Here is a 25,694-nt window from a genome sequence, read left to right as displayed (position 1 = left end):
TGGCCCTGGTGCCTACCCAGCATGGATACCCAGGTGGACCTGGTGCCTACCCAGCATGGATACCCACGTAGCCCTGGTGCCTACCCAGCATGGATACCCAGGTGGCCCTGGTGTCTACCCAGCATGGATACCCAGGTGGCCCTGGTGCCTACCCAGCATGGATACCCAGGTGGACCTGGTGCCTACCCAGCATGAATACCCACGTAGCCCTGGTGCCTACCCAGATTGCCCTGGAGCGTACCCAGCATGGGAACCCAGGTGGCCCTGGTGCCTACCCAGGTGGCCCTAGTGCCCACCCAGCATTGATACCCAGGTGGTCCTGGTGCCTACCCAGGTGGTCATGGTGCCTACCCAGCATAGGTACCCAGGTGGCCCTGGAGCCTACCCAGCATGGATACCCAGGTGGCCCTGGTGCCTTCCCAGCATGGATACCCAGGTGGCCCTGGTGCCTACCCAGCATGGATACCCAGGTGGTCCTCGTGTCTACCCAGCATGGATACCCAAGTGGCCCTGGTGTCTACCCAGCATGGATACCCAGGTGGCCTTGGTGCCTACCCAGCATGGATACCCAGGTGGCCCTGGTGCCTACCCAGCATGGATACCCAGGTGGACCTGGTGCCTACCCAGCATGGATACCCAGGTGGACCTGGTGCCTACCCAGCATGGATACCCACGTAGCCCTGGTGCCTACCCAGCATGGATACCCAGGTGGCCCTGGTGTCTACCCAGCATGGATACCCAGGTGGCCCTGGTGCATACCCAGCATGGATACCCAGGTGGCCCTGGTGCCTACCCAGCATGGATACCCAGGTGGCCCTGGTGCCTACCCAGCACGGATACCAAGGTGGCCCTGGTGCCAACCCAGCACGGATACCCAGGTGGCCCTGGTGCCTACCCAGCATGGATACCCAGGTAGCCCTGGTGCCTACCAAACATGGATACCCAGGTGACCCTGGTGCCTACCCAGCATGGATACCCAGGTGGCCCAGGTGCCTACTCAGCATGGATACCCAGGTGGCCCTGGTGCCAACCCAGCATGGATACCCAGGTGGCCCTGGTGCCTACCCAGCATGGATACCCAGGTGGCCCTGGTGCCTACCCAGCATGGATACCCAGGTGGCCCTGGTGCCTACCCAGCATGGGTACCCAGGTGGACCTGGTGCGTACCCAGCATGGATACCCAGATGGCCCTGGTGCCTACCCAGCATGGATACCCAGGTGGGCACTGGTGTCTACCAAGCATGGATACCCAGGTGGCCCTGGTGCATACCCAGCATGGATACCCAGGTGGACCTGGTGCCTACCCAGCATGGATACCCACGTAGCCCTGGTGCCTACCCAGATTGCCCTGGAGCGTACCCAGCATGGATACCCAGGTGGCCCTGGTGCCTACCCAGCATGGATACCCAGGTGGTCCTGGTGCCTACAGAGCATGGATACCCAGGTGGACCCTGGTGCCTACCCAGCATGGATACCAAGGTGGCCCTGGTGCCTACCCAGAATGGATACCCAGGTGGCCCTGGTGCCTACCCAGCATGGATACCCAGGTGGCCCTGGTGCCTACCCAGCATGGATACCCAGGTGGTCCTGGTGCCTACCCAGCATGGATGCCAAGGTGGCCCTGGTGCTTACCCAGCATGGATACCCAGGTGGACCTGGTGCGTACCCAGCATGGATACCCAGGTGGACCTGGTGCCTACCCAGCATGGATACCCAGGTGGCCCTGGTGCCTACCCAGCATGGATACCCAGGTGGTCCTGGTGCCTACCCAGCATGGATACCAAGGTGGCCCTAGTGCTTACCCAGCATGGGTACCCAGGTTTGACCTGGTGCGTACCCAGCATGGATACCCAGGTGGCCCTGGTGCCTACCCAGCATGGATACCCAGGTGGTCCTGGTGCCTACCCAGCATGGATACCAAGGTGGTCCTGGTGCCTACCCAGCATGGATACCAAGGTGGCCCTGGTGCCTACCCAGAATGGATACCCAGGTGGCCCTGGTGCCTACCCAGCATGGATACCCAGGTGGCCCTGGTGCCTACCCAGCATGGATACCCAGATGGTCCTGGTGCCTACCCAGCATGGATGCCAAGGTGGCCCTGGTGCTTACCCAGCATGGATACCCAGGTGGACCTGGTGCGTACCCAGCATGGATACCCAGGTGGACCTGGTGCCTACCCAGCATGGATACCCAGGTGGCCCTGGTGCCTACCCAGCATGGATACCCAGGTGGTCCTGGTGCCTACCCAGCATGGATACCAAGGTGGCCCTAGTGCTTACCCAGCATGGGTACCCAGGTTTGACCTGGTGCGTACCCAGCATGGATACCCAGGTGGCCCTGGTGCCTACCCAGCATGGATACCCAGGTGGTCCTGGTGCCTACCCAGCATGGATACCAAGGTGGCCCTAGTGCTTACCCAGCATGGGTACCCAGGTGGCCCTGGTGCCTACCCAGCATGGATACCCAGGTGGCTTTGGTGCCTACCCAGCATGGATACCCAGGTGGTCCTGGTGCCTACCCAGCATGGATACCCAGGTGGCTTTGGTGCTTACCCAGCATGGATACCCAGATGATCCTGGTGCCTCATCTAGAGAGAGTTAGGATTATCTCCTAAATGATGACAAAGATTCCTGATTACAAATATAGGAACGTGTATGAACAACGGACTAACATCACTCAGAACATAATTCAGTTTCCATAGTTACATCAAATGGTGTCAAATGACAAGCTCTGGCAAGCAGAGACAGAGTACAGTCTGCATAAGACTAAGAGGTCCTTGTTAAAAAACTAAACGCAATTGAACCGAGGCATGATTTTTTTTATCTTTTGTCTAAAACAAGTAAAATGCCAGTGTTGAACTGATAAGGACAGGTCCTGTATCAAATATATTTTATAAGCCTTATTTCTCACCTTTTATATACATGTCCTCTTTTATTGTCTGAAACAACAACAGATACTTTCCATCCCTTGAAGGCCGGTTCACCTGTGAGGGAAAATTGTAGCCGCCATCTGATTGGTGCAAGCACCAAGGGATCTGATTGGCTCTTTTGCCCATGTTTGGGCTGCCACTCAAAGTCTTCCTCAGGCAGCCACTCCTTCACACGGTCGCTGGCTGTGAGGTACTCAGGCTTCAGTATCCATCTTCCTGGAAAAATATTTTCTATGTCACAGAATCCTTTATCCTCCATTAAAACTAGCCGTCCAATCAAAATACCCTTTTCTTTCGGGATGGAAACTAACAGCATTATCACTAGTACTTGACTCACTTTGTTGCATACTGTTTCTGAGAACATTTGACAGCAAAAGGACTTCCCTCCCCTATGCTAATAGTCAGCAAGATCAGTCGTTATTTATCTTTTTGATTTGACTAAATGTCACGACACTGATTTAGAGTTTGCTCGTGAGAGGCCACAATATTGCAATTAGATCGATGCCAAACTATTATTCATGAGTCATTTCGATTGATTATTGATTTCAAGCTCATGAGCAAGAGAAATTCTGTGCCAAGCTGGTGGTAAGAGAGTTGGAGCGACACTTTTGAAAAACGGTTCTGGCAGTGAATGGATCCTGGGTATTTATCATAAACATGACACATGATGTCAGGTTAGTGGGGGTCTAAGCATGCTGAGGTACATTTTTACTATTTTGCGCCATACTGAAATTACAATTTTGATGCCTTGAACAAACTTGAGTGAGTATGGCTTAACGCCGCTTTTAGCAATATTCTAGCAATATCACGGAGGGGGACACCAGAAATGGGCTTTATACGTTGTACCCATGTTGGGAATCGAACCCGGGACTTCGGCGTGACGAGCGAACACTTTAACCACAAGGCTACCTGACCCCCCTGAACAAACTTGAACCCCCTAACAGTAACAAACATTCACAAAAAAATATTTCAGTTGGGTCCATCAAGCCATTTTAGAGAAAAAGTTCAAAATGTGAAAAGGTTATGAACAACAATGGACAACAGACAACTTGTGACGCATATGCTCACATGGCCTCTCGGGACATAAAAAGGACAGGAAGGACAAGTAAACAATTGAAACATCAACACGAGGCACAACCTCAGAAACATCATCAAAATAAAACTGATATTATACCAAAATGAAAAAGGCTAGTCATACCTGTAGCACAAGCACCCAGGTACTTCTCACTGCGAGAGAGTTTGCCACAGATCAAGTGGGTACAGCTCGCCTTGAAAGACTGAAACATTGTGATAGTTTCAGGTGAGGTGAGGTGAAATGGGGTTTTACGTCGCGTCAAAGATTATTGCACTTATATAGCGACGTGCATGTATGTGTGTGTGTTTGTGTGGCTGCTTGTACTAGTCCGGACTGATGCCGATTTATAGTGCTAGTTCACTGAGATACCATGTCGCAGTTTAACATGAATACCCCACTCAGACACAGTATACTGACTCCGAGTCGACCAATCCTTGTTTTAGCCACTTAATGCCGAACGCCAGACAGGGTAACAACAAGTACCATCTTTTAACGTCTTTTGGTATGTCATGGTCTGGGATCGAACCCCAGACCTTCCACACTCCTGGCAGACGCTCTACCACTAGACCACGGAGGCGGTCTGATAGTTTCAGATAAAGCAGCTGTATAACATGGTATAATACTTGATGGACAATACGAAAGACATGGAAAAATATTCAGGGTTTGAAATTCCTTGCCAATGTCACAGTTAAAATCATAATGGCATTGTTACAATAAGGTCCTAGGCCCTGTTCTACAAAGCGATCAGAGTGCTACAACAGTTAATGCTGAGGAAATGTTAATTTTTTGTTTTGTTTGTTGTTTAACACTGCACTCAGCAATATTCCAGCTTTATGACGGCGGTCTGTAAATAATCGAGCCTGAACCAGACAATCCAGTGATTGACATCATGAACATCGATCCATGCAATTGGGATACGATGACATGCATAACCCAAGTCAGCCAGTCTGACCACGGATAGAAAGTATATTTTGTAACACAAATGTTAACAGGGTTTTACCTTGACCTACAACACTAAGGGTTCAGAAGGCGCCCAATTATCAATTTCATAAGTCCTTAGAGGAAATAGTAGGGTCCTGGAAAGTAATGAAATGGTGTAGTGTAATGTACTGTAAAATTAAATAATTACAGGAACTTTATAATTCTTGTCAAGAATTTGGTACAATGAATATTATTGTCCCTTCAGGATGCAACATATATCTTTTCTGCACCCATTCTCTACATTTGTGTGCACTAGATGCACATTTCTGCGTGTGTAAAACCCTGTGTTAATCATAAGAAGCCATTGATAAACGTACTTTCACAAAGGTAAACTGACAAAAACACATTGAAAATGAACACATCAACATACCGGTACTTCATGGACAGTATCCACAAAATTATCTTGGGGATTCAGAAACTGTGAAGGGTATTATCAGTCTCGATAAAAATGAAGTGGCAAAACTAGCTCATGGTGAAATGTCATTTACTGAGTTTGAAGATGGATCAAAAAGGTTGTCCTTGCAAACTTCTCTATACGTTGACAGTTCCAAAGGGCACATCAACACATTGTTATCAGTGCCACATTGTTATCAAAACAGTTCTATCTCTGACATTCCTCTGGATCATAAAGTCAAGCCCTGGCTCCCTATTCATGAACTGGATGATATTTATTTATGTTATTTACCATATTTGACGTAACAAGGGCCCAGGGCACTCAAAATTAGAAATAGAGGGTTCTTATTACTATTAGAATATAATTTTGGTGAGAAAAAAAAACAGAGTTGAAAGATTGTAAATTTCGTGGTTTATGCTGACAGCCTGAAATGATACATGTGTATTACAAACAATAGATATATTATTCAGGAATTAAATTGCCCATATTTAAGGGTGCATATAACACACGAGTGCGTATTATACACAAATAAATATGTCTTGTGTACATTCATCAATCGGAAAGGGTGCTAATTGGGATTGTTCACTAGCAAATATATTAGCAAATATCGCAAATATTTACAGAGGGAAGTTATTAATCAAGTCTAACGAAGGCACACCAGTGGTCGACAGAATGAGCAATAATGCATATCTGTTGCTGGTAAAATAATGAAGAAAGTCTAAGGCTCGGAAAATTAATTCACCTAAAACACTCCAAAATTCCTCATTAGTTATTCGTTCAATACCTTTACTAAACATAAAATATGTATATACCTCAATGTCAAAATAAATTCCTCCCAATTGTTGTATAATTTTTCCATATTTCTTCCTCTCCTCGCCAGACAAGCCAGACATCAGAAAGACGTGACTTGTCTGTAGACGGGTCCTCAATGTGCCTGACATCCTGCATCTTTTGTAACATCAGTCCTTCTGGGGAAAAAGAATTGACATTCTTGCAAGTTCATCTACTAGTCGTGTTGTTGCCCTCTTAGGCCTTAGACAAGTGTGTTGTGAGTAGGGTTTTTGTCACCACCTCAAATGGTTACACTGCTCACAACAAATACTCAAATTGACATGTTTTTGTAGATCATGTATATTAGGTCAATAGAGACAGAAGGGTTAATCATTGATTGAAGGGAGAAGTTTAGAAATTTAGTAAGCCATTCTGACAATTTAATATTGGACCAAGATCTACATCAAAGTTAAGTCAAAATTCCATAATTGGAATGAAAAAAACTACCTAATTTTGGTCGTTATTATTATAATTATATTTTTATTTTTGCAAACCTGATAAAGTGGCTTATATTTTATCAAAACAAAATCAACAGTGATCTTTGAACACGTGTCTTGACAAGCTTAATATATATTCACCAGCAAACAAATTAGAAGTATGGAAGTGGCAATTCTGACAACAGATACTGTAAATATTGAAAATGACGTAAGCATGAATTAAATGCGAAAAATTGAGTGGTCTTTGTTTGAATAATTAAACTTCGCATTTATGTCTCCAAAATGACTATCAACAATAAGACGGCCTCACTGCACACTTAATAGCAGAAATAACAACTTGAATATAAACACAAAAACGGTTTATTGAGCAGCAGTTGTAACAAGTATATAACAATGTCATTCAAAGAATAGGAATTACACAATGGGCATCTGGTGAGTTATCACTGCTGGGGTCAAGAGTTCTACCCACTCGTGTCAAACTGGGCATCATTGAACACTCCAGCAGTCCAGACAGACACCACCCAAGCAACACTTCATCAAAGTCCGAAACGATCCAACGCGCACCGATATACTTCATCACACTCTTTGGATCTACAGCCTTTGTATTGTCATTTCCCTTCAAGATTGTTGACATCTTCTCCACATATCAATCAGTGCACTGTTGTTGGTTCAATTATTTTATTGCCTTTGAACTTCTTTAATGCCAGTCAAGATAATAAACATAATAACACTTTGTTGTCTTCAGGAAAACACTGTTTACTGTTTTTACGGAAGTGATCTACTCAGCGCTAATAAGCAGTGCTATTTTCTGTTGGATTGGATTAAGGTATGGTTGGATTATGGTAAGAATATGTATCATTCCACTGGGGATGGGGTGGGGGGAGTCACATTGTTATTGAGTTGCATTTATGGCTAGGGGTCAGCAGTCACATTAATTTGGAGACGCATTAATTTCATGATTAACAGTAATCATTTTTATTATTCAAGACAACTATCTCTATACCTTTAGAATACAGTACCACAAACTTTTCAAACACGTGATCATACCCTATGACGTAATTTGTAGTATTTTGTTGCCAGTCACACCGGCGAAACAATGCCCTGTGACGTCAGGGGTCATCGGGTGTGCATAAGCTCCTCCCAGTGATCTGTCATCTCTACATGAAATGCCATTGAATACGCCAAGCAGTGTGGAGAGTTTTGAATATTTGTTTACTAAATATAGCCTGAGGCAGCGCATTTTATAAAAGCAAGCGCTAGTTTACGAAAGCGCTTTTATTTTTTATTTATTTTTTATTTTGTTTTTCTCGTAATTCAAGTGGCAAAAATGGTTATAAATGTTTATGAAAGCACTTTTATTTTTTATTTATTTTTTATTTCGTTTTTCTCGTAATTCAAGTGGCTAAGATGGTTATAAATGGGAACTAATACACATATATTATTTTTTCGATTCATTAATTTTCATTATTATGCACAAGAACGCAGTTTATTAGGGATATTATATTGGCGCTGAGCACATCCAAATATTGCTAGTGTTAGGGTAGGTTACCCCGAACTCTATCCTTAGCCCTTGGATCCCCTTTACAATCAATCACCCCTTTACGATCATTAGGGTTAGGTACCCGTTAAGTGGCTATTAGATTACCCGAACTCTGTCCTTAGCCCTTTGATCCCCTTTACGATCAATCATCCCTTTACGATCATTAGGGTTAGGTAAATCTACCTGTTTAGTGGCTATTATAGATTCTATAGCAGCTCCTAATATTCTTCACACAAAAACGTTAAGTAAAAAGTATGAAATGGTTTTGTGTCGAATACTTTGGTTACTGGAAACTGTCCTGGAACATTCACACAAGCCACTTTCACCGGCGACATTTTTTCAGTACTGATTCAAAAGCGAACTCACCGTTGTGTCGTGACTAGTCATGCTTATTCCTCCCTCGTTCCTTATTATTATCCACATCATCCTTACAGTGTTCCCTACCACACTTTTCTGTCACAAAAATCACCATATCATTCATGCGTACTCGCGAGTTCGACGTCTGACGCCGTAAGCCGTTTTCAGTTCGCGGCATATCGGCTCATTCCTCACCACTAGGTATCTTGTAGATTACGGAATGGGACGAATGTGCCAATGGCATCGGGATCATTCGTAAGTGTCCATAGACTTAAGTCACGAGACACCATGCCTACCCGTAACCTTCGTAAGTGTCCGTCACCTATTCGACCCTTTTCGTTCAGTTCCGTGACGTCATAGGCATGACTAGGTAAATTTGCACAAAGTTTAACAGTGTGGACGTAGCTCAGTCGATAAGCTGTCAGGCTAAGAATCCGAAGGTCGCGGGTTGGTTGCTTGTCTTAATACGTGTGACCTATGGCAGAGATCGTCCTCACGAGAAGTTGTGGTACTGTATTCTAAAGGTGCTCCCAGTGAGTAGGTTGTGTTTTTCTCTACAACAGTGAATGTGTTTGTTTTATGCTACTTTTGTACTAGGTTAATGTTAGATTACATTAGACAGGTTAGACTGCAGTCTCCGTGAGTCTGTTCAATGTAACAAGGCATTCACATGATTTAGGTTAATGTTCCTAATTTTGCAAGGTGTTTTAGGACAAGCGATGTTTAAATTTCACATATATCGTTTTCTACACGGCCACGATGGCATTCAAATATAAATATTATGTCATCCAAATGATTTAACAACTATGATCTTACCATTGAGAGAAGGTGGATACATGCATATAATGTACAGCTGTTTCGGAGGGAAACTTCTGTTTAGGGAATATTTGATTAGCCTACCTCGGCCATGACAACTGACGACCGACAAACCTGGCCATGAAATTTGCTCAACCTAAAATTTAATAAATATCTCAGCCAACCCCGATCCCGCCACTGTAATTTCGTGCGATTGATAAACTTCAAAACAATTTCAAGGCAATTGGCATACACATGTGTGAGGCTAAATACAAATATTTCAATGTTAGTATTTATAAGACGGATGTCGTTAATACAAAGGGTAAGCAATCGACATTATTGTCAACATTCTTAACTTTATGTTTGCGATCAAAACTTACATTTGCCGCCATTATGGTTTCATGAATAAGGGAGGTTACTCTAATGATTTTAACTTCACGAGCTAATGATAGAAGTGGCTGTAAAATCTCTTTAAGTGCCCTGATAAGAGGAAATAAAGTAATTTTAACTTTATGAAGCCAGTTGTATACCTGGTTATTAAGAAAATAACCGACGAGTTACCGTACAATAAAACACTGTAATGAGACTAAACCAGGATTGGCGATAAACATTATTTTACGATAAACAACGACCACCTGTCGTTTATTCCCTGTGTGTGTGTGTGTGGGGGGGGGGGGGGGGGGGGGGGGGGGGGGGGGTGAAGAATGAACTTTAGTATTTCCCGGAAATTCTAGCATTTTTCAAGTCGACCATTTGTACCTTTTCTCCCAATACCGATTCGCCCACTTTTGAATGCTATCGTTCGGCCTTTCAATTCATCTGCGTTGCCCAGGTATATCTATGGGGAACAACTCACAAGACATTTCCCCCTAAAAAATAACGCCATCATATATACGACGTCATCAAGTTGCGAGTGCTAGTTCGAATCTCCAGAAATGACGTCATGACAGAACAATGTTTTATGGTGAGATAAATGGCGCTTCGTTCTTCACTGTTCTTTGTGATTTATCGTGAAGCTATCTTATATAAACATATACATATTTCTTCAACTATTTTAAAATTCATATGTGGCTCAATAATCGCTAACTTGGTTGATGTATGTCATCGTATCCCAATTGCGTGGATCGACGCTCATGATGTCAATCACTGGACTGTCTGGTGTAGACTCGATTATTTACAGACCGCCGTCATATAGCTGGAATATTGCTGAGTGCGGCGTTAAACAACCAACCAACCAACCAACCAACCAACTTCTACCCTTTGGCGACAACTACGAGCACGGGTATTGTGCTGACAAACCTATAGAAACATATTCGGGGTTAACCGGGATTCGAATCCACGATCATAGGTTTCTGTGCCAAAGGGACGCAACTCTGCATATCGAATTGCGGCGCCTTAGACGACTGGTCCAACCATTACTCGAAAACTTATGACAATTGTGATCATGTGGAAAATAAAGGCCAGGCCGTGTCTCTAATACACCCCGGCTCGTGTATGTCAGTTAATGTTTACTCCATTTAAAACAAAACATATTAATAAAGATGTCCCTTACTTAATCACTGTGATTCTGAGGCAAGGTCCGTAATAACACGCTGGGTCTACCAGTATAACAATAAATGTATAATACCATTTTTAAAAACATAAAATGAATGGTCCCCTACATACGTTGAAGCAATATATCTGTTTGTTTGTTGTTAAGGCCGCACGCGGCAATATTCCAATAGTGACGGCGATCTGCAAATATATGCTGCACAAAATACTTTGAATGCCTTGATAACACATAGCTACCTCTCCTATCCGTTTGCCGTGTCCTTGCCGAAAGCCCGCGAGGTTGTCCAACAGTGGATACGCGACCCTGCCCTAGGACTTGTCTTACACTGACTGACTTCCCTCGGGGTCTTGTTTTGACGTTTGGACAATACACATACCAAGTTTTTTAAAATTAGCCTCTGGTCTCAGAATGTCCACACCGATTTATTACTTATATGGTGAATTTGGAAGATTTCCTATCAGCATCCATGTTTCTAAAAGAATTATTAGTTATTGGTATAAACTCAACACGCCCCTGTCTCACTTCAAGTTATCCTCGGTACTGTACAATTTCATGTCTTTAGATAATGTGTTAAATAATCATTCTTATTCTTGGCTTAAGTTTGTTGAAAATACCCTTAACTCATGTGGGCTAAGTAATGTTTATATGTTCCCAGGTAATTTTAACAGAACATGGCTGCTTAATAAAGTAGAAACTACACTAAAAGATCACTTTTACCAAGTGTGGAGGAATGCAATAGAAGTAAGTCCCAAGGGACAATATTATAAACACATTAAGACCCTACCATCACTTGATGCCTTTATCTTATTGCCCAAATATATTTACTACCCAATATTAAAATTTAGAACACTCAATCATTGTTTACCTATTGAGACAGGGCGTTGGTATAATACTCCAAGGGAATTTAGAACTTGTAAATTGTGTGACTCTCCGACAATTGCAGACGAGTTTCATTATATATTTCGTTGTCCTGCTTTTGATGAAAATAGAAAAAGATTTATTTCAACAAAACTAACCAAATTTTCAAATATGGCATCTTATAGACGGTTGTTTACATCATCAGATTTCACTGTTTTAAGAAACCTAGCAAAGTTTATATTTGTTATCTTCTCTGTTATATCAAAACTTAGATAATAGACATGCTTATTATATCTACCACTGTTTACCTACAATATATTGTTTTAGTCCGCCGCCATTTTGACTGCTTGTATATAATGATTGACATGTTAAATGTATTCTACCATGCGTGGTTCTCTGGAGAATAAAGTGAAGTGAAGTGAAGACAGCAGTTACCTATTCAGACACGGTGTACTGACGCCAAGCCGACCAGTTTTTGTTTCATGCCATTATGCCGAGTACTAGGCAGGGTAAAGCAAGTACCATCGTTTAACGTGTTTTCGTATGACCCGACCAGGGGATCGAACCACCGACCTTACATACTCCAGGCAGGCGCTGTATCCACTGGACCACTTATTGAGGCAAATCCTCCCGTGAAATGTACACTGTATGATGATTCCTAGGTTACATCATGGTAGGACCATATTAAAGCATATATGATGAGAAATGATGCTCCCAAGGATTTGTTTTTGTGTGTCGGGTTTAACGCCGCCATGAATTGTATTAAAGATATATCAGGGCGTGTCAGCTTTACGAAGGAGGGAAGTCCGAAGTAATGGAGGTCTTAATGCGGCGTTAAAACAACATTCACTCCGGCCCTGAACGGAAAAGTCTTTCCAGACGAAATAGAGTTCTGGGTAAATGTCGGGCGGCTGTGAGATTAATGTATTCATGAATGTAAGTGATGACGATCTTGACCTTGGGGCGAAGTTCAACTGATTAATCCTTGCCCGTGTATTGACCTCACGTACCATCGGGTATTGGCGTAGTCGAGTAGTTTTGCGTTTGCTCGTCATTCCGAAAGCCCGATTTCGATTCCCGCATGGGTACAATGTGTAAAGCCTTTTTCTATCTGGGATACTGCTACATGCGGCGAGAAACCCAATCCACTCACTCACGTGGTAAACGTCTGAGACCTGCATCACGTCGGTCTTACCTCCCACATTAAGCTGACATGCCGTGATATAACTGGAATACTGTTAAAAGCGGCATTAAATCCAACTCACTCACTCATAGTATAGGAGTTAGTACAGTCGGACCCATGAGATCGCCTTATGAGAAGAGAATTTCATGAAAAACCTAATTAATGTATAAAGATGTTTCTTAACCCGCAGGAGAATTAATAGTTTCAAATTGATCAGTCGACGCCTTGTATAAACTCATACAGTCCTCGTTCTACCTACCTGTTTAACCACACACACTGTGTCCTGAATATAGGCTGTTTTTAAACAGTTCTTAATGTACGTGTTGTCACAGAAGCCGACCGTGCCAGACATGGCTGAAATGTTAAGTACACATGTAGTTTCGGAACGTCTGAGATTACACATATATTAAACGTTTCAAACATGTTTCGCACAGTAATTTCGGAACGTCTGACCCCGGTTGGGATTCCGGGTACGAAAAGGTTCCTTGCAACATATGCTGGTCGTAAGAGGCGATAAAATGGATCGGGGGCAGGCTCGGTTGATGTTTGTTTGTTGTTTACAGCTGCACTCAGCAATATTCCAGCTATATGACGGCGATCTGTAAATAATCGATTACGGACCAGACAGGTCAGTGATTGACAGCATGAGCATCGAGGTACGTAATTGGGATACGATGACATGCATCAACCCAGCCAGGGAGTCTGACCACTCAATCGCCACATACGACAAGCATGGGTTGCTGAAGACCGATTCTAACCCGGAGCTTCACGGGTAACTCGGTTGATGTATGTCCATTGTAACCCAATTGCGCGGATCGATGCTCATAAGGTCGATCACTGGATTGTCTGGTCCAGACTCGATTATTACATGCTGCCGTCATAATGCTGAGTGGGCGTTAACAACACACAAACGAAACGCCCGAATGTATCCATTATATGTAAATGATTATTTTCAAGTTCATATGTCTAAATATGGTTTAAAAATCACTATTCTGTTCTGTATCTGGTCTACGGGTTTTTCTCAAACCCCTTGGCCGGAGGTGGATATTTCTTGTATTTCTTTGAATTAGGAATGATGAAAAATAGTGCAAAGGCTTTACCAATCAGGAACCATTTGCACAAAGCGATCGTAGCGCTATTGTGATCGTAACTCCGATACTTTATCATCGACTTATGATAGTCGTAGCGCTACGGTCGTTTTGTGTAAGTGGGTCCTGTTTGGCAAAGTCTTTACTAAAGTTAAAGTATCGGAGCTACGATCATTGTAGCTAAGATTGGTTTGTGCAGGCGAACCCTGATTCTATTCCCAGGCTATTCGGTGGGCAACTAAGGGTTCTATCTTTCTTGGTCCATTCTTTCTTTAATAATGCATTAAAAAACAACTTTGGGATTGCAAACGTAATCTTCTAGTTTACTCATAGCGACATGTCAGCATTAGTCCAAAGTGGCCACACCACATGACCAAACAGTAGCACCGGACTAAACACTCCGGACGAGATGATGGCTTGACCCGACACCATGGACTACCGTAAGGGACATTCCCGCGATCTCGACCTTTTGAAACAAGCTAAGTATGCCAAATTTTGGCCAAATCTCGCGTTCTCGCTATCACGCATTCTCGTGTTTTGGGCATATTTAGCTCGTTTCCAAAAGTCGAGATCGAGAGAATGTCCCTTACAGTATTCCATATGACACCCCTGTCAATTGTCAAATGAAGTCGTGACTCGAACTCAAGGTAAGGACGGACCGACTTGCCTAACAATTCGCTTTGCGTGTACGAGGTCAGTCTGTCTCCCAGATCCCAGAGAATACATTAAAAAAAACACAACTCTAGAATGATTTGGCAAGTCTAGATTGCCTCAGCAGTGAAATAAAGCATTGTTCTGGGCTCCATTTGGATTATATATTTTTTATTCTCTTGATATGTATTTTTAAATGAGATAACTTTAATAATTGTAAAACCTACTCACGAAGGAATCTTTTCGTCTTAAGAATATGATATATAAATATTAATTATGTATTTGGGATTCCGGGTTAAAATACACCACCACCGCACAATCGCACAACACCCCCACACAACATTACTCACCACCACCAGACATTACAATACCAGACACACAATTCAACATACCCTCGCACAACCACACAATACAACCACCACCGCACAACCACACAACACAACAACAACCACTCAATGCAACACACCACCGCACAACCACACAATGCAACACACAAACGCAAAACCACACAATGCATCACACCAACGCACAACCACACAATGCAACACATCAACGCACAACCACACAATGCAACACACCAACGCACAACCACACAATGCAACACACCACCGCACAACCACACAATGCAACACACCAAAGCACAATCACACAATGCAACACATCACCGCACAACCACACAATGCAACACATCAACGCACAACCACACAATGCAACACACCACCGCACAACCACTCAATGCAACACATCAACGCACAACCACACAATGCAACACATCAACGCACAACCACACAATGCAACACATCAACGCACAACCACACAATGCAACACATCAACGCACAACCACACAATGCAACACATCCCCGCACAACCACACAATGCAACACACCACCGCACAACCACACAATGCAACACATCAACGCACAACCACATCATGCAACACATCAACGCACAACCACACAATGCAACACACAAACGCACAACCACACAATGCAACACATCAACGCACAACCACACAATGCAACACATCAACGCACAACCACACAATGCAACACACCACCGCACAACCACTCAATGCAACACATCAACGCACAACCACACAATGCAACACATCAACGCACAACCACACAATGCAACACATCAACGCACAACCACACAATGCAACACATCAACGCACAACCACACAATGCAACACATCAACGCACAACCACACAATGCAACACATCCCCGCACAACCACACAATGCAACACACCACCGCACAACCACACAATGCAACACATCAACGCACAACCACACAATGCAACACATCAACGCACAACCACACAATGCAACACATCCCCGCATAACCACACAATGCAACATTGCATACCACCACACAGGAGGACACACGCCAAACAACCGCACATCGCACAACATGGATAGGATAATACTGGGTGACAAGTTAATACACATGTCAACAGCTACACATGCCGTCATATGTTCACACGTCTACGGGGGCATAACATACAGGATCTTTAGACACTTGTCAAATTTGATAAGTTAATGCGAGCTTAGATCGTGATTCACATACACTGTAGGTGTTGAAGGGAAACGATAAAATCAGGTTGACGTGTTCTTGTGGGTAAGGCAAAGACGAGAGTACATTTTTACATCAGTGCTTAATTCCAGGATTACGAATTGGGCGAACATGCGAGAAAAGATTCCCGAAACTCAAGTTGTTGTTTTTTTATTAAAAAAGTACTAACGTCAGATCATATATTCACATTATATACAATAATCCAAAAATGTCTATCACGTCGTAAACACAAAGTGTACGTAGCCTTTGTCGATTTTTAAGCGTTTGGCTCCGTTGATCGTTATAAACTATTGTACCGTTTAAGAAATACTGGTCTTCAGGGGAAAATGTACTCTATATTAAAAGCTATATATTCAAATATCAAATCATGTGTACGATGTGGTGACGATGTAACCGATTTTTTTTTACTGTCCTGTTGGCTTACGACAAGGATGTATCTTGAGCCCGATATTGTTCTCATCTTTTATTAGTGAATTATGAAATGATGGCTAATGGTAAACATGGTATTCAAATGTTCCCAAATGTAATAGAAAGTTTGATGCGTCTTTTTGCCGATTATGTCATTTTAGTATCAGATTCTGTTGTTGGACGACAAAAACAACTTAACATTTTAGAATGTTGCACCAAAGAGAAAAGAGAAATTATCAGTTAACTATGATAAAACAAATATCGTCATTTCCAGAAGAGGGGGTCAGGTGGCATTGAATGAAAGAGGGGTTTTCGATGGTAAATGTGTTAATGTTCTGAGCCATTATACTTATCTTGGTGTAATGTTTACCCATACTTCATACCCATACTCCCAGAACTTCATGAAAAGTGTCTCGGACTTAACATCACGTGCAAAGAAGGCCTTAATCAATGTTATGTCTGTTTCACAGAAATTGCATGGTCTATGGGATGTGTGACAGGGACCTCGTTATACATCAACTGAGCGCCTCCGTGGTCTAGTGGTAGAGCGTCCGCCAGGAGAGCGGAAGGTTCGGGGTTCGATCCCCGGCCGCGTCATACCAAAAGATGGTACTTGTTGTTACCCTGTCTGGCGATCGGCATTAAGGGGCTAAAACAAGGACTGATCGGCTCGGAGTCAGTATACTGTGTCTGAGTGGGGTATTGATGTTAAACTGCGGCATGGTATCTCAGTGAGCTAGCACTATAAATCGGCATCAGTCCTGACTAGTACAAGCAGCCACACACACATACACACACACGTGCATGCACGTTGCTATATAAGTACAATAATCTTGGACGCGACGTTAAACCCAATTTCACCTCACCTCACCTTACACATCAACTCCCAAATTAAATGCTTGACATACTGGTTTAATATTCTTGGAATGCATGAACGCCGAATCCGCAAACCTCAAATTTCTTATAATAGGATTGTACATTTAGATGACATGGGCATCACATATTGGACACCATTTGTTTTCTCATGGTTAAACCAAACAGTTGGTGATGTTAAACTCCTTTTGAAACAATTGCGTGAACAATCTATTTTTTTTATATTTTTTTTTGTTTAACGCCGCACTCAGCAATATCCCAGCTATATGACGGCGGGAACAATCTATAAATATGTTTTTAAAAGAATGGTATTCCACTCTAGAAAATAGTTCAAGGTATGACTTGTATAGATCTTTTAAGAGTCTTATTCAACCAGAAAAATACTAATCTACATTAACATCGAGAACCCTTCGACGTCCATTTATTCAATTTAGGCTTGGATTGTTCGAACTCATGATAAATGAAGGAAGAAAAATGTCCACTGAAAAGTCGAAGCGGTTATACCCATTATGTCATTCAGCTATAGAAAAGGAAATTCATTTTACTTTAGTATGTCCTTATTATTGTGACCTAAGAAACAAGTTTATACCTGAACGCTATCTGTCAAATTATTCCGTACCTGCTTTTATTTCTCTTCTTTCTTTAAAAGATGATGCTGTCTTATTACACTGGCTATAGATATTAAAAATGCAATTTTCCTCAGAAACCACTTGTTAAACATGAGTATATATATCCAAATATGTAAAACTACTTATATGTAACTCTTTTGTGTATGGGCCGGAGGCTTTACATGCAACAAACATCTTTGACCTTTGAGAGGTAATATTAATCTCTAAAAATGTACCGTAACCGTCAATCTTTCATGTGATCTCCGGTGAGCTTGTGTAATATATTTCCATTCAGTTATGATAAAAAAATCACTAACTTAGCACTGAGCATTTCTTTCTTTCATCGGTGTACTTTGATTGGTTGGCTATTTTTACTGTCGTGTATTGTAAATCAGGCTAAAACAAATCTATGATGGCGAATGCGCCCTGGGTATTTATAATTTCATATTTAAATATAATTATCGATTAACATTAAGTCTATAAAAAAAAACATTTTTTTAAATGCTTGATGTCGTTAATTAAAAAGAACATTTTCACCCCTGCTGTTATGTGGAATCGGGGAAACTAATCTTAGTTTAGTTTGATCTAGACTTGCTAAGGCTTTTAGAATATAGATTATATATATAAATGAATGTTTGTTGTTTAACCCCGCACTCAGCAATACTCCAGCTAAATGAGGGTGGTCTGTAAATAATCGAGTCTGGACCAGACAATCCAGTGATTGACATCATGAACATCGGTCCACGCAATTGGGGTACGATGACATGCATAAAACAAGTCAGCGAACCTGACTCTCGATCCCATTAGTCGCCTCCTAGGACAAGTATAGTCGCCTTTAACGGCGGATCTTTAGATGCGTGCGTGCGTGCATGCGTGCGTGTTCCCGAGTCATGGCGGAGCAGGACTAATTTAAAGAGATATGGCCTGAGATGGCTTATCCAAGTCTACACGATTTGGTATGGATGCTCCGATCATAAACTAACATTTAGGCTCTGAAATCTTATACACAATATCCTTCTTGACTCTAAAAATTAAAAAAATTCCCTATGCTGATTTCAGATAGAGCTAGCCAGAGATGGCTAGACTTGCTTTTGTATGCGTTTCTAGATTATTATGTTTTTCCATAAAATAAATATATTCCACGGTCATGGTGCAGGACTCCTCCGATCAGAGCCATGTGTGAAATGTAGCCATTTTCACTGTTATATTAGCGTGATATATTTTGAGATAGCGGGCTCACAATGGGATTTTACGGCGCTTGAATCAATCTTATGAGGACTGAGAGTAGTGACCCTTCACCTATTAAATACAATGCATGAAGGAGTACCGTCATACCACGGCATGACCGTTTCGTATTTAGTAAAAAACAAAATTTGATAAAGAATAAGCTATTCTCAACACAGTGAAATCAATAAAGTTAAAAATACCCCTCGATGCAACATTTATTCACTTGCAGTTGATAAACCCTTCCTATATCAGGACCGGCTCCATGGTCTAGTGGTAGAGCGCCCGCCCGGAGGGCGGAAGATCTGGGGATCGAACTCCGGCCGTGTCACATCAAAAGACCTTAAAAGGGGTACTTGTTGTTACCCTGCCTTGTGCTAATGGGCTAAAACAAGGACTTGGGCATGGACTCAGTGTACTGTTTCTGGAGGTGTCTGAGTGGGATATTCATGTTAAACTGCTGCATGGTATCTCAGTGGGCTAGCACTATAACATCGGCACTAATTCGGACTAGTACCAGCAACACACGGGGCGGTGGGGTAGCCTAATGGTTAAAGCGTTCGCTCGTCACTCCGAAGACCCGGGTTCGATTCCCGACACGGTCACAATGTGTGAAGCCCATTTCTGGTGTCCCCCACTGTGATATCGCTGGAATATTGCTAAGATCGGCGTAAATCATACTCACTCACCAGCAGCACACAGACACAGACACAGACACAGACACACACACACACACACACACACACACACACACACGTCGCTAAGTAGTACATTAATCTTGGACGCGACGTTAAACCACATTTCACCTGACCTCACCTTCCTATAAAGTCCTCAGCTCGATCACAGGCTATTCTCTAAAAGGTGTTCCAGTTTTTAGATGATTATGGGTCAATGACCTTGCAGCTCCCTAACCTACTGAACTTGAGCGATATTTGACCTGATGTCTACCCGAGATAGAGATAGCACGGGGCGCGGAGCGCTGAGCACGGAGCACGGAGCACGGAGCCCGTAGCTCATATACGCAAGAACATGACAACACATGGTCAAAGGTGAGTCAAGTAGTTATATAATAAGCTCTATATAGGTCACTATCTGACAGGTATACCCAACGTCTTGGTGCTCTACTTCATGATGATGGCAAGGGATCGGTGACAGGTCAGGGAAGATCTTATCAGAAAAGTAAATATAATGACAGATACTTGGTTTGAATCTAGGTTTCTGTGGAATCGATTTCGAATTAGGCCTGGAAAGTTTGTTCATCTCTTCCTGGTGGAAAGTTCCATCTTTGAATTTGTGAAAGAATGTTAAATGAAATTCAGCATTTAATATATTGGGTATTGGGTATTGGTGATGGTATGATTGCATGATATGTCCATTTATTTAGCTTCATAAATATCACAGTTTATTAATGATTTTCGGAAAAAGAAGATAAAGGCTGATACAGCTTTTTACGGAAGCCTTTTAGGGCCATGTTTTGGGGTTTTTTTCGATTCTATGTTGAAATTTCAAGAAACTAAGTTGAAATTTCAAGATACTATACTTCTATTTCAAGAAGTTGAAATTTCAAGATACAGAAGTTGAAATTACAAGATACTAAGTTGCGGTAGCAATAGGTGTAGATCACAGAGGGATCTCCGGTAGCAATAGGTGTAGATCATAGAGGGATCTCCGGTAGCAATAGGTGTAGATCATAGAAGGATCTCCGGTAGCAATAGGTGTGGATCACAGAGGGATCTCCAGTTGCAATAGGTGTAGATCATAGAAGGATCTCCGGTAGCAATAGGTGTAGATCACAGAGGGATCTCCAGTTGCAATAGGTGTAGATCATAGATGAATCTCCGGTAGCAATAGGTGTAGATCATAGATGAATCTCCAGTAGCAATAGGTGTAGATCATAGATGAATCTCCGGTAGCAATAGGTGTAGATCATAGATGAATCTCCAGTAGCAATAGGTGGAGATCACAGAGGGATCTCCAGTAGCAATAGGTGTAGATCATAGATGAATCTCCAGTAGCAACAGGTGTAGATCACAGATGAATCTCCAGTAGCAATAGGTGTAGATCATAGATGAATCTCCAGTAGCAATAGATGTAGATCATAGAGGGATCTCCAGTAGCAATAGGTGGAGATCACAGAGGGATCTCCAGTAGCAACAGGTGTAGATCACAGATGAATCTCCAGTAGCAATAGGTGTAGATCATAGATGAATCTCCAGTAGCAATAGGTGTAGATCATAGATGAATCTCCAGTAGCAATAGGTGTAGATCTTAGAGTGATCTCCGGTAGCAATAGGTGTAGATCATAGATGCATCTCCGGTAGGAGTAGATATATACTTATAGACTTGCATGGGCTTTATTGGATATATTTGTTTCAGGGTCTGCATGACAGACTACCCTTGCCGAACTGGGCTGGAATTCCTGGGTTCGATCGTCGCTCCACCAGTGGCTATTACGACTGATGGCTCTCCTATTGACCAGTCAGATTCCATCTCTCACATCACTTGACATTTGCTTCAAGTAAATGGCGGCCCCTATTCAAGACGATCTGACCGATAATCAAGATCTATATTGCAATAAAACGGGTATTACGTCAAGAAGTGCATCAAACCTTGACATGAACCTAAAAACATGAAAAGAAAATATCTATTGACGCCGAGTTGACAGTACGCATGCTTTGCAAATCTTGCAATCTACCGAAATGTGCATGGCAGTTAACGAACTGGATGTCGATTTCGTTACTCGATTTTGATTGGACTAAGCATAGACTCGTTAGTCCAGCCAAAAAATAACCCCAAGATTGCAGCCTAGTTCAGCAAGGGTGGAAACTCGACTTTTATAGTCAGTCAACTCCCTTGTCTTTGGAAGATTAGCGATGTCCTGTAGCAATAGGAGGAGATGATAGACGGATCTCCGGAAGCAGTAGAATGATATCCCCCTTTTAAAGCCTTCTATATCCATTTAGAATAAAAGGCAATATATATTGATCCGCAATGTAAGTTTATGAAAGAATATGAGCTGTAATAAATAATTGTCAATCAATTACACGTCTAGACTATTCAACACAAGTGACTAATTTGTGTTTGATGCTTACATTTGATTGTGTTTTCTTTTTAAGCGAGATATTATTGATTATTTATCGCCGAGTCAGCAATATTTTAGCCGAATCGGGCGATTAACGACAATACTCAAAGCCCTTGTCTACATTCACGCTCTTCACAGGTGTAGCGATAAATTAGTTATCAATAGCACAGCTCTATGGCAACGGGCTCTTAAAGTGTGTATACAATTCAATACAAAGGTTTTTCTATGTGTGAAACCTATCCAAAATACCATGTCGCTTACAGGTCAAAGACCGAGAACGCTTTATTAGCTTCTAATAGAATTATATTGATATACATTGTATACTAAAGCCGTGTGTGTGCAGAGCTAGGTCAAGAGTTGAGCAACCGACCGCGTGGTCGTGGAAGCATTTGGCTAGTGAGTGAGTACATGTATATGGTTCTATAGCTCATTAAGCCATATTCCAGCCATATAAGAGAGAGAAATTTGATGCACTCCCCCTTGATTTTTTATAGAAATCATTTTTCCAGGCTCGCTGACTTGGTTGATGCATGTCATCGATCCCAATTGCGTGGATCGATGATCATGACATTAATCATTGGATTGTCTGGTCCAGACTCGATTATTTACAGACCGCCGGGAAGGGGGGGGGGGGGGGGGGGGGGGGGGGGGGGGAGAGAGGAGAAATTTGATGCACTCTCCCTTGATTTTTTATAGAAAACAATTTTCGTTGTGAAAGTTAACTTGAATAAGAAATGCATAATCTTATTTGCCCCCCCCCCCCCCCCCCCCCCCTGTCAAAAAAAGTTAACTACGGCCTTGTCCATTCTCATCCCCTTCCCGTATCATATTTTGCCGACCCCCAGCCTATTTTATTAAACATATTTTTCATGTCATTCTTTATTTCATGGCAATTTACTTCGGTACCTATATGTCATTTCACAAGTATTTTAGGTTTTCAAGGGCAAAGAAAGAGTGCTGTCAATCAGTTTATTGTATTATTCGATACAGTTAAATCTCATCACATCTGTTCATCTATTCTACCCACAACCATACAAAGTGCAGTAGATCACCATTGACCTACAGTAAACTACGGTTACAACGAACTCAAGGAGACCACTAATTTTAGTTCGTTATATATGTGTATTCATTTTGTATACATGGATTTTCAACATGTTCAAAGCCCTGCAGGAGATTCTACTTGACATGTTATTAACATATATTTATACCTAATCCATTAAAGTTTTTTTAATGAAACGTGTTTGTAATTTATGGTAAAGTTATGTATCTTTGCAGGTTCATCATGTACACAATTTAAACCTACATTACAATGTATCCGTTCTTGGTAAAATTTGTAATCAATCAATCAAAAATAGCACTAGAAAGGTCAATGTTCACGAGTCAATCAGATTCCATGCAAGTGTCATGACACACGTGTTTCATAACGGCTTGTCATAATACCTGTTTACGAACATACAATACAACGTGGGTAATGAAGTATGTATATCACCCATAATGGCGGCTGTCGGTTCAGTTAGTTTCAGAAATATTCTCACTGGGCCTTATAATATTTATTTCCTGTTGATTGGCTAGTTCTTTCAAACAGTTCCATTGTCTTCATTGTTTGCGAAGCATCCAACAACGTGACGTCACATGAACGCATTGTTGCTAATAACTGAAGATGTAGTCATCCATTGTTTATGACGTCACCAACGACGTATTGTGAAGTTGTTCCAACAATAGCCTCTGAAATAAAAACCAAAAAAACACATATTGGTGATATAAACTTAAAGAATAACCTACGTGGTAATGGGAATCACGGTTTATCTTCCCCGAGTGAATGGATATTTTGCAAGTTTCGGGCCTTGAAATATAAGACTTGTTGACACAAAGCAATTTGAATATGCAAATTATCAAGGTAACTGTCAAAAGTAAAAGGAATACAAGGAATAACTATGAAAAAGATTACGCCAATAAAAGCAATTTGATGTTGAGGGAATAAAAGACGTTTTTTACCTCTTCCAGTTAACATTTGGCACAAAATATCTGCACAGACGGTAAAATTCAATCAAATTGATATAAAATGGAACAGGTATTTAAATCCCAAAAGCATAACCAAGAAATTGTTTTTTTCATAGTGACATCCATATATTTGTCCTCTCCGAACATTCAATGTATATACAGGAAGACGTAGCTGTCCACACACAAACATGTTTTTTATTGACCACCCATGTATCCTACGAGGCCGAAGTGGGATCCATGGGTCAATACAAAAGATCCGTGAAGACCCGGGGTAGAATAGGTCTTCAGCAACCCATGCTTTTCGTAAAAGGCGACTCACGGGATCGGGTGGTCAGGCTCGCTGACTTGGTTGATGCATGTCATCGATCCCAATTGCGTGGATCGATGATCATGACATTAATCACTGGATTGTCTGTCCAGACTCGATTATTTACAGACCGCCGTCATGTAGCTGGTATATTGCTAAGTGCGGCGTTAAACAACAAACCAACCAACCAATACAAAAAATCCATTGTTTGGCGTGCAATTACTACCTGTGATTTATCATATTACTGCTTACCATATATATATATATATATATATATATATATATATATATATATATCTATATATACACTCAAGTAAACAAGTACATTCTACTTTGTGAGTCATTCACACTAAAATAAAATATGAGTAATTAAGCGGGTTTATTTGATACATGTGTATTTATAAATTTAAATGAGATTGATAAAACGAATTGACTTCAGAACTGTGAAAACAACTGATCAAAATGTGTTCCACCGTACCACCTTGAACTTCCGACATTCGCAGTTCGGTGTAGCATTACTCGCGCTCGTGCAAGCATATATTCACGGAAAACCCCACCAGCAAACATTAATCTTGCTAGACTTGCCGAGGCTCCTCGACTTCATTGCTGAAATTCACCATTTAACGTGAATGTTAGTGCATAGTAATTTCTACATTGACATCATAATATTATATTGATATTATGAAATGTTAATTGCAACATGGTAGTTGGGAGTTAGTCTGTGATTACTAATATTGCACTGTGTTATGAAATGACAAGCGTTCATTCTCATATTGCTGACGTGTGAGAACATTGATTTTTTTCTGTCTTTGTCCATCATACCTTTCTGGAGAAAACATTTTATACGTCTACTGTGTCAGAGGTAGATGGTGATAGTGATACAAATTGTTTGTTTTTCAACTAAATAAATGTTTTCAAAATAGCCACGTGCAAGTGTAGGGGCCTG

The 25,694-nt window shown here is 42.0% G+C and overlaps 1 protein-coding gene across 1 annotated transcript in view; it reads right to left on the bottom strand.

The window, feature by feature from the left end:
* Positions 1-9,741, bottom strand: part of LOC124138844 — a 48,308-nt gene extending 38,567 nt beyond the window's left edge. Inside the window, exons 1-4 of the mRNA XM_048399726.1 lie at positions 9,720-9,741; positions 6,192-6,347; positions 4,128-4,206; positions 2,911-3,145 (exon numbers count right to left, since the gene is read on the bottom strand). Of these exons, the coding sequence (XP_048255683.1) occupies positions 2,911-3,145; positions 4,128-4,206; positions 6,192-6,320 (443 nt within the window). The 5' untranslated portion in view covers positions 6,321-6,347; positions 9,720-9,741. The remainder of the gene's footprint in view (positions 1-2,910; positions 3,146-4,127; positions 4,207-6,191; positions 6,348-9,719) is intronic.
* Between the last annotated feature and the right edge of the window lie 15,953 nt (positions 9,742-25,694).

The sequence above is a fragment of the Haliotis rufescens genome, unplaced genomic scaffold, assembly GCF_023055435.1.
Source record: "Haliotis rufescens isolate VD_foot unplaced genomic scaffold, xgHalRufe1.0.p SCAF_2, whole genome shotgun sequence".
NCBI classification, from domain to species: Eukaryota; Metazoa; Mollusca; class Gastropoda; order Lepetellida; family Haliotidae; genus Haliotis; species Haliotis rufescens.
This window is presented reverse-complemented; position numbering and strand designations above follow the sequence as displayed.